At 33.8% G+C, this 11,002-nt stretch overlaps 1 protein-coding gene across 1 annotated transcript; it reads right to left on the minus strand.

Moving 5' to 3' along the window:
- On the minus strand, nucleotides 1-9,989 carry LOC148603640 (uncharacterized). Its single transcript, XM_088551458.1, has 5 exons — nucleotides 9,740-9,989; nucleotides 6,979-7,207; nucleotides 6,258-6,328; nucleotides 3,770-4,855; nucleotides 1-110 (listed from the first exon to the last, which is right to left on the minus strand). The coding sequence occupies exons 1-5, from the start codon at nucleotides 9,987-9,989 to the stop codon at nucleotides 34-36; spliced, it is 1,713 nt and encodes a 570-aa protein (XP_088407584.1). The 3' UTR covers nucleotides 1-33.
- Between the last annotated feature and the right edge of the window lie 1,013 nt (nucleotides 9,990-11,002).

Genomic DNA, 11,002 nt, shown 5'->3' on the forward strand with positions numbered 1-11,002 from the left:
TTTTTCTAAAAATTGTAGATTTTCTTTATTATACTAAAGTACTAGTATAATAAAAGGTAACACCATTATAATACTGGAACTTATAAGTCTGTATCCATTGTTCTTAGGATCTGAAAAAAAATATTATTGAAATTTTTGTGCAAAAAATAAAATGTGATATGAAAGAGAAAATGATTTCGTGATTTGTTATAGATTTTTCTCTCGTATGTATATCTTTGTTTTTGTAACTTTTTTTCTTACAAATGCATCAAAACCAAGGAGTTATATATATAAGTGACATAACAGTTTGTATGATACTTGAAACTCAAAATTTAGGTCTATAAAACGAAACAAACATAAAAAGCGAGACAAATATAAGAAACAAAACATATATTTAAAAATGGCCACAAAAAAAAACAGTGATTAGAAGTTTCATATTGATGTCAATACAAATCTAGATAGGTATAAATCTGAACTACATTTTTGCTCAATGTTTCTTACTTTATCACCACAGAAGACATTTGTATGTCTGTTAAGTTTAAACAGCTGTCATTACTGTGTAAACTATTGAGATTGACTATTTTTCAAAACGGAAATAAGATTCAAAGAGTAATCAAGGTAACCACGGTTATAGCGGTAATCAAAAGAATGTAATCCAGGGACAAAGACCAGACATGGAAAACAGCCTTATACAACAAAGAACACAAAGTAATCAAATCATACATACAAAGTAATAAAAGCAAATGAGCAACTCCGACTCCACTAAAAACTGGGAGCATGGACCAGGTGCACCGCTAGGGTAAGCGTCCTGTTTTTCTAGAAACACCCGCCGAGTTGTTCATAAAAAGTCAAGTCCGGGGTAGAGGAAAGATGAAAGGAAAACTATGACACGTTGAACAACTAAGTTTTCATGGCGCTGATTGAAATACTACGGTGTATCAATCACGTGTTCATGATGACGACCATAAAACTTCTGTAGTGATGACTTCAATCTTGTAGCAACATAACCCTGTTCCAGAAGCTTATTTATTAGAATTCTAGCGCGTTACAAAACGTCTGCGTAGTTTCGGTAAGCTCTGGCATAACGTATGAGCTGTGATATGAACACTCTATACGCAGGTGCTGTTAAAAATATCTTGTAAAATTTACATAGTTAATCTATGGGAGAAATATTGAATCATATTTTTTTTCGGTCCATGGCTGTAAGTGAAAAAAAGTTGTTTTTCTTAAATAAGTAATCAAGGGAACCAAGGTTCTAGCGGTTATCAAAAGAACGCAATCCAGGGTCAAAGACCACACATGGAAAACATACATACACAACAAAGAACTTAAATTAACTAAAATAATACATACAAAGCAACAAAAGCAAATGAGCAACTCGGATTTCACTGAAAACTGAGAGAATGAACCAGGTGCACAGGTAGGGTAAGCGTCCTCTGCTTTTCTAGAAAACCCGTCGAGTTGCTCATAATAGTCAAGTCCGGGGAAGGCGAAAGAGAAACTAGGACACGTTGAACAAATCAGTTATCATGCTACAGGTGGATACGACTCACGAGTTCATGATGACGACCATAACACTTCTGTAGTGATAACTTCAATCTCGTAGTAACATAACCTTGTTCTAGAAGCCTACTTGTTAGAAGCCTAGCGCGATTCAAAAAGTCTGCATACTTTCGGCAAGCTCTGGTATAACGTAAGAGTTGTGATAAGAACACTCTATACGCAGGTGGTGAAGGGATGTTGCACAGATGAAAGGAAAGTTGACAATTCTGAATGAAAAGTCATCACGTTTGCCGTTAAGTTTGGTCAATAGTTTTCATTTACCATCGATTTCTACGTGTAGGTCAAGATATGAGGCTGACCTCACAGTGTCTTTAGTATCCTTTATTTCAAGTTCTTTAGGGTATATGTAGATGCGATGTTTCAAATCCCCGGAAACTGAGAATAAAGGATCTAGCTAAACGATATACTTTCTTTCGGATCAGATCAGCTATAAAGTCAGCCTCATAAGAGTGAAAGAATAGGTCAGTAAGTAGAGGAGCACAATTTGTTCTCATTGGAATGCCGACCGTTTGTTGAAAAATGCGTCCACCGCACTGGGCAAATATGTTGTCGATTAAAAATTCAAGTATTTTGTAAACATCTCCTTCTGTATATTTGGAAGATGAATTGGAATTACGTTTTACAAAATATGAGGAATCTCTACCAAGAACTATATATTTGTATCTAGGTGTAGGACTACCATCTTTTTTGATAAAAAAAAAAACAACGATGTATGTTTTGCAGTCGGGAGTTTAACTGAGTATGGGGTATAAAAGTGTACAGTGTTGAAAAGTCAAAGGTTTTAATGCTATTATATTCTGATAATAGTCTTGAATTGATTGTCTCCAAAAGATCTTTCGAAACTTTCAGGATCCACATTGAATTAATACCACTACGGAGTAACAAGTTTTGTGATAGGATTGGAGACCCTCTTTGACAGTTGTGATTATAGAAGTTAAAAAAATAGAAAGAGGTTTGGTGGTACATTTTGCAGATCCAGCTATGTAACATTCTTTGTATGGATATTTGTGAAGTTTAGGAATCCAGTACATAAATGGTAAATCACAATCATCGTCCTTTGTAGAGAGACCAAAAAAAGATAGCACAGATTTATGGTTTTCCACAGTCTCTCCTTTGGAGAGTGTAGTATCAGTATAGGTATTATCACTGCTATGTCTACCTCTGTTCATAAACATTGGATGTAAAACGTTTTGAAGACAAAAACAATGTTGTTTTGGGCTTTGTCTGCTGGTACGACAACATACATGTCATGTATAGTAGACAATGTTTTTGCTACATCGGGGTCTTTGAAAACTGATGTAGCATTGGCACTCATTGACCTACTTAAAACTTTCATTCGTTTCAAAATTAAATACATCACGAACGAGAGGTCGGAAGTAATAGATTAATCTTGTCTTTATCCATTATTATGAATGAAACAATATTTTCATAGCCCATACCCCGTCCTCCCTGCTTGAAAAGTGGAAGGACAATTGAGTATCGTGTCCGTCTACAATTCTAATACTCGACTGCTTTCAAACTGCTCATTAGAATTTGATGCCACTGTTTTCACTTTTTTTATGATGCGATTTTACATTTCCTTTTTATGTTTCCATCTGAATTACTTTTGGATTCCCTATATGATTTCTATGGCGGGTAGCTTTGCACATTAGAGCATGCCCTTCAGCTATTCTTTTTAATCTTCAACCAATCATTATTAGGAGATTTATGGTATGTTAAAAAATAAAGTGCATAAATTTAAAGATGAAACCGGGTCACGACTGTAAGGATTTTAAAAAATATTGAGACAAAAGAAGGAAAACTTGAACTGCCTGTAAATAAACATATTTCTTAAGATGTGTACCAGTTCCCCATTCTGATTGAATTAGTTTTGTGTCTCAAAAGTGCTCGAAATAGAAGACTTTCGTATTCATTTCTATTCGTTAAAAGTATTTCATTCACGTTGAGGTCAACTAACTTAAATTTGATAATTTGTAAAAGTGTTGGAATGATTTTTTGTTCTGAGATCCATATTCAACCAAATTTACTATACTGACAGCATAGTTAATACTGGATACGATTTTTAAATATATTTGTATGTATGTCCTTTACAAACATTGTACTTATATAATACGATTTTGATACCTAAATTCACCATAACATTAAACTGGCTTGTGTACAGAATATCTACAGCTCGTTTACACAGTGAAAGAACATGGAACATTGTATTACATGTATATGTACATACCGTCTGAATTCAAATCTGTATTAGTTGAACCATCACCAAAGCCGAAATTATTTGGCTGTTTTCGCCTATTGTCACTGATAAACTTGTTAGTACTTCCCAATGACATAGACGTGCGTGTGATAAATGCCGTTGTTGATAAAGAAGTAGTTGAGTCTACGGTAAAATCCGGACTCGTTATGGATTGTGATCCGGATAACTGATAAGACGGTTTTATAACTGAAGCTCTAATAGTATTCCTCGAACTGTCCATCGTCAGTTGTGTTGTATTTTTCTGAAGTGAATTTGATTGATTAAATTGCTTACTTCTCACATTAATTCGCTGTGCGTTGGTGTTAATTTGGTTAATATCACTTCTTACCACTGTGTTAGAAGATTGTTGAAAGTTAGCGTTGCCAATACCTAACTGTTGATTAGTTTGTTGTTGATTAATTGTTTGTGGGTTAGTTCGGATATTTCTATTTCCAATGACGGAGTTTTGTCTTTCAGGTCTATTTTGCCAACTATTGGACATGGGTTTTATTCCATTGTTCATTGTTTGTGTGTCACTTTGACTAAGCCCGCCGGCTGATGGAGCAAAGTTTCTTTTGCCCTGGGAAACACCGCCTATTTGCTGATTACTAATCTGATTTCCCGGTGAAAGTTGACCTGGTACCATTTTAGCGGTGTTAATCTGGTTCCTTGATGAACTCTGACTTCGGCCATTGTTCATCTGGTTCCCGCTAACAGCTTGGCCAGGTAAAGCTTGAACTTGGTTTGGAAGAGGTCGTAACCTTTTATCTAAAATAGGTTGTCCAAAACGGTTTTTGTTTATCGTTTGTGGAGACGATATCGGAATTCTTGAGCTGATAGGAACTCCTATTCCCATACGCAGATTTTGAGTTCCTAACTGCATTCCAGCGTTTGGTACAGAATTTGGTATTGTTATTGGAATTCTCCGATTCGGAATCAATATACCTCCTCCTCGATTCTTATCTGGATAATCAAAGGGCTCTTGTGGAGATGGTGTTAATATAAACATCTGTTTTGGTCCAGAGTTTTGGCGCATGCCGACATTAGGGAACTGTCTTTGGTTAGTTGGGTTAGAAACTGAAATTCGTATGAAGCATACATGTACTTCTCCAAAAATAATTTTAATAATAGAATGTAAAAGTATATTTCATATCATAAACAAACTACCAATAAATTGTTATAAACAGTTTAATGATTCAGTATTGGCCTACACTCCATTAATGATATTAAACTTTATGTAATTAAATATCAGGATCAGTACGATTTTGTTACAGTGAGTGAAATAGTTAACTTAAGGAAAATGAGTTGGTCCTCCCTTGATTGAATGATCATTGAAACATCCAAAGTAGTCAACTGGACAATGACCAAGGAAATTTAATTTTTTTATTGCTCCACATGTATTTGAATTAAGGATGTAAAGTTTTTACCTCGTTGTTAGCTGACCAATTATCTATCGAATGCAATTCATCAGATAAAGGTTTTTTTTATCAAGGAAAGACCAACAACATTTTCTCTGAAGTTAACTATTTTACTTGCTATATTTATTAATTCACAGCTTATTTCCTCACCTCTCTTCTTATCGTCTCTAGCGGCTAGAATCAGAACAAATAAAATGAAACATCCTACACCCACACGCGACTAGACTCATAGCAATCATTTTCGAATTCTACGGTTCATTTTTGTTCATGAACTGTTTTGCAGGCAATGCATTTTTAACAAGTATACGACGACGACGGTCGATTTTATCAATGTTACGTCGTTAATTTCATATTACGGTTACATTTTGTTTATATAAAACTTTGCAGACAATGCATTTTATTAAAGCATTAATAATAGTCTGTAAGTTGTCAAAATATAGTCAAAACATGTACGTTTATATAAATATCTTAAATAAAACTGCAATACATTAAAACAAATAACAAATTCTTACACTGAGGTTAAAAAAGGGCATTTATTTCAGAAAGTTGAATAGTGATACAAAATGTAAGTTTTGTTCTACTGTCAACAAATATAACCCTTAATTGACAGTAAAATGTGTTTTCCTTACCCAATGTACTTGTCTTTTGTTTTTAGATACATGATTTTCGAACAGATGAAACAAGGTAAATATGTTTATTTGTAGTTACCATATATAATAATAAGCTTTAAGCGGTGGTGTTGTCATGTCTTTAGAGGGTACTATCGATTTTTTTTTAACTGTATAAGGGTAGAATTTCAAAATAAGACAGGGCAATAGTGTTTGCTAAAGAAAAATGCAGGATGAGCAATAGGGTAAAACGGGTAGGATGAAAATCGAAGTAATACAGGCACAGAAAAAGTCATGATCGAATAACAAAGAAAATAAAAAGTCAGGACAAACTTACTACTAAAATGCAGAGATATCATTAGGTGACTATTTTAGCTGGATAGACCTTTCTCAATACTCAACATTGTTTTGTATCTAATTATGTGGATATGTTTTCTGATAAATAAAACTTACCTCCTGGTGGAGAGATCTCTGTTGACTCTATACCAGTGTAAATTGTCTGTACATCTTGAACAACTGTGGCCCTACAAGACAAAAGTAAATTCTACATGAATTCATATAATTTATGTAGATCAAATAGATGTTAAAAGTGGTCCGTCTGTTCCCTTATGAAAATGCAAATTCTAAAACTATTGATACTTCGAGTTAGAATGTTAAAACGTCAAAATAGTAATTCAATAAAAATCTTGAAAATTATTTTTTGTTACATTTTTCAATCAATTTTTAAATTAATCAATTAACCCAATCCCTTGTCCATCTATTCATTAACATGTATTAATTAAATGAATACAATACACAAAAGTGGATGCTAAAAAAGAAAAAAAAACAATTGGCAAGGTCAATGTGACAAAAGACTAATCTATCGTTAATACAAGGACGATCCCTATTTTCAGAAATACGTACTTATCAAAGTTAAAAGGTCTTTTACACAACTTTCTCTATAAATTGTTATTATAGATAGGGTGGTAACCTTCATGTTTACACAAACAGAAGAATACAGAAATAAATTGAATTTATTTCGTGCCCCCGCAAAGAAAGTAAAAATCTTAAGAGAGCTAAATTCAAATAAAACTTTCAAGGGACCATTCTACCCTACGTTCGACTGTTCTTCAACAGTACATGTACATGTACAATTAATCACGCACATTACAATAAGTAAATGATTTAAAGTGACCTAAATTTGAAAGGTTCGTTCATATTTGGTTCTGGTAACCATTGGAACTGGATTACTGTTCTGTCGTTGTTCGTTGATTGGGTCAAGGTCTGTCCATTCTGACATTGAATTGTTTTTGACACGAGATTTCCAAGAGGAATGAACTGGCCATACGATTTCACACCTCCAAATGTTGTTCGGGCCTGAACAATGAAACCTCGGAAGTATTGCGAAAGCCCTCTAATGGTAACTGAAAAAAAAATTGTCATTTACAGTTTAGAGTGCTTGAGTTTATACTAACGAATCCATCACACTGAAACAGCGGGTGTTAATCGGTGAGATATTGCCTATTGCATTTTCTGAAGAAAAACATGTTATACTCTGTAAATTGAAGATGGTTTGACTGAATTCTTTACTTGTTTGTAGTCACAGTTTTTTTCAGAAATCTTCGAAAAATTAAAAATGCTGTTTACGATCCTTCATATTAACATCCTTTGTTCACATTCAAGCTGCAATATTTGACTGTCACGATCATTTCCTTTCCTTGCCAATTCGACCAGTGGCATATGTAGGCGAGGTTTAATTCAATGATATTCGATTAGTTATTGATTTTTGGATGAATGGATAGTTATTTGTGAGTAAGAGGTCTTCACATTATACATATCCAAATAATGGTAAGGCTCTGATTCTGTTCCTAAAAATGGAACCACTGCATGTTATGTTCTTGATTGGTATTAACTTAACAGGTAAATATCATACATACATGTAGGTACAGGTCAGTAACAAAACATCAGTGGCCGATTCAGGTGATTTTGGTCACAGGCACTTGGGACCAGGATTTTTTTTATAATTTTCCTCAAAAACATTTTGTTTCCATATTTGAGTTATTATGCGTGTTATCTGATGTGTCCGCTTGCAATAAATTGCTGTTTATACTATGCCTAGTTTTCATCTATATACTTCGCTAAGCTATTTATGTCTATTTTGCTATTGTTTTATCTTTATTGCTGCTAAAACACTTGATACAAATGCTTGCAAAATGATCACTCTGACTATAAAGTGTGCTACATGTATCATACAGATCAATATGGTTATTGGTAGCCGATTTTGATCGGTGTGCGTTATTAGATTACTACAAAAACCATGCACTGGTTCCCAGTCGGATATCTTATTTTGTTTGCTCAGCACTTCGCTATATCAGTACCAGTTTGTTATAGGGAAACACCAAAATGTGTAAATTTACGTGTATCCATACCCGTACTATAATAAAACATAACATTCACTATACAAAAATCACGCACGGGTTCGGTACGGGAACGGGTTACACATTTTGGTGTGTGCCTTGGGTATAGGTCACATCGTCAATTTGTCAAATTGGCACCTCACTAGCATGAACAGATCTAGAGTGCATGGTTTTGCGCCTTATTTGTTTACTGAGGCGTGGCATCTTTTGCACGTCAAAATGCTGGTGGTTTTGATTTGTTTAAGTAATATTGTTCATTATTTGTCGTTCCTGTTTTTGTTGCATTTTCTTTTTCTTTTTTTATCGTCCTTTTTTTTTCTCTATTTTTTCTGTTTGTTTTGTTTTGTTTTGTTATTTTGTCTTTGCTTTGCTTTGTTTGTTTGTTTGGTTGGTTGGTTGTTTTTTTTTTTCTTGTTCGCAAATTGGAATCCTTACACACACACATTAAATTGTTAAACAATTTGAAACATTGTGTATGATGCGTATTTCTGGTTTATATTGCTGATGTAATGCTCTATTTCAACTCATTAAATAGATAGAAAAAATATCGATTGACGTAAAATGGCTACATAGAATCTACACTCAGCTACTATAGCTTACGGCAATTACAAATTAACCTATGTTTTGGTATTAGTAATAAGTGAGTAATACACACGTATCGTCTGATTGAGAAAAAAAAATATTTTTACGTCCCCCATTACCTAATGCGTATATTTACAGGAACAAAATGCGCATGGACATATACATATAATTTGGAGTTTTTTTAAGTTATAATTTATGAAATTCGAATTGTTAACTTTTAAACTTAAAGATGCAATTACAAAGTATGTACATGTAAGGCGTATTCCATCTACAACTGCATCATTGTCTTCTTTAAAAAAAATCTGAAATTGTATGTATCCCAAAATTATTCCTAATAATCAGATTTTTCAGTATTTTTTTTCTGTTGTTTTTGTTTTGAGAAGGAACTATAGGATTGGTATCAGAGGAAACTCTCAATTCCAAAAAAAAAATCAATGGATCCTGAAAACAAATGAGGACCCCTTTAGCATGGTGCAATTTCGTTGTTAAAAAAGTGGTCGTTAATATTTCTACAATGTGCAGACCTTTTCCCATGTAGAAATTACTGCTGTAGCAAATTTGTAATGAAATCGACCTTAAATAACATTATACATTTTACCAAACATTCTGCATCCACAATTCAACCGCGTTTACAATTTCAACACATGAATATTTGATAATTCTGTTCCTCTTTAACAGCGAATACATTGTAATGTAGTTTACTTCGGGGGGATAAAATTTGTCTTTCCTTGTTTTAAAGCAAATGATTTTTCTCCGGTAGTAATTTCACCGGACAATTATTAATAACATCAAATTTAGAAATGACAGGAAGACTAAAAACACTTGTTTATCATTTTATTAGTTAACTACCGAGGACATTTTAACAAGTAACGACCATTCAAGACAAATTCTATTCCCTGAAGTTAAATATAGTTTTTGCTGTAAATCATATATTATCATTTTAATCATTATTCTTACCTGTAATTGGAGCACGTCTACAGTCAAGGGGCATTACACAGGGCTGGTAGACTCCAGTAGACAGTTCTATCCGAAACGGGCGAGGTCCCTGCTGGTTGGGGTATTGTTCTCCGGATATAGGGTCCGAATGGGTCGGTTGTAGCCCAAAACATGAAGGTTCGTTCGTAGGTGCGCCGTTAGGGTAAGCGTGAATGGTGGAACACAACACCAAGCACAGAATAATTACAGAGAATATTAATTTTTGGCACATGTTGGCAGTTAGAAAATTTTTTTATATTCCAGCATATCACAACGTTTCAATTTAGTAAATGTCAAAACAAAAATTTTCGTTTAATTGGTCATCGTCGATCAATCATTATTGACAGAGTAGGATGGCCTGGAAAGTTGCATAAGGTTACTGGCCACATTTTGAAATCACAAATCAAACATGCATCCAATATTATTGGACAAAATTCACGATATAAAATATCGTGGAAGTTCCAGTGTTTAAAAATTGCTTACTCTCATAGTTCCTATATTTAAGAATATGTTTAACGGAGATTTCAATAGTAATTCGTTATTGAATGAACAAGGTAAAAAAATACAAGTAAAACATGGCTGGGAGGTTTCCGAATGAACGTGTAATTCCACCTGACTTCCGGGTGTTATATATTTGTATGATTTTGTAATTTCTTATCATATTTAGTGATCGCATCAATTGGTTTAGCATGTAAACCTTCTACATAATGACACAAGTGTAGCTTCTTGGAATATGTTTGCTATACCTGAGTGTTGCAGTCATTGCCTTAATATACGCTTAAAATACACATAATGTCTGCAGTTGATGGTAATCTAGTATATATATACCGCTCTCAACTGCAGACAGTATATAATATCATTAAGCTCGAGTTTGAATAAATTATTAACAACTGAACAATCCAATTCTTTGTACAATTCGCTTTCAATTGTCCCTATGACGTCCTTATTTGCCAATAAGAAGAAATCGGAAAATGGAATTGAAAGGATAAGCAAGATATCCGATTGGAGCGGGTGGTATTCTTGTCAGTAGAGTGGTATTCAAATAGAAAGGGTGGTGTTCACGAAGGAAGGTGGCATACCAAAATATGTTTATTAAATTGACAGAATGGTATTTAATTCTCGGACTACTTTTTTTACGTTGAAAAGGACACAGAATGAAAATGCCGTCTCAGATCATAAGTAATAGAATGTTCCTAATCAGCATGTCTTTCTAAAAGTCTACCTTTTATAGCTACTGCAATTCTA

This window comes from Perna viridis, chromosome 11, assembly GCF_037379345.1.
Source record: "Perna viridis isolate PV_CMFRI_1.1 ecotype Kerala chromosome 11, ASM3737934v1, whole genome shotgun sequence".
Classification (NCBI taxonomy): Eukaryota; Metazoa; Mollusca; class Bivalvia; order Mytilida; family Mytilidae; genus Perna; species Perna viridis.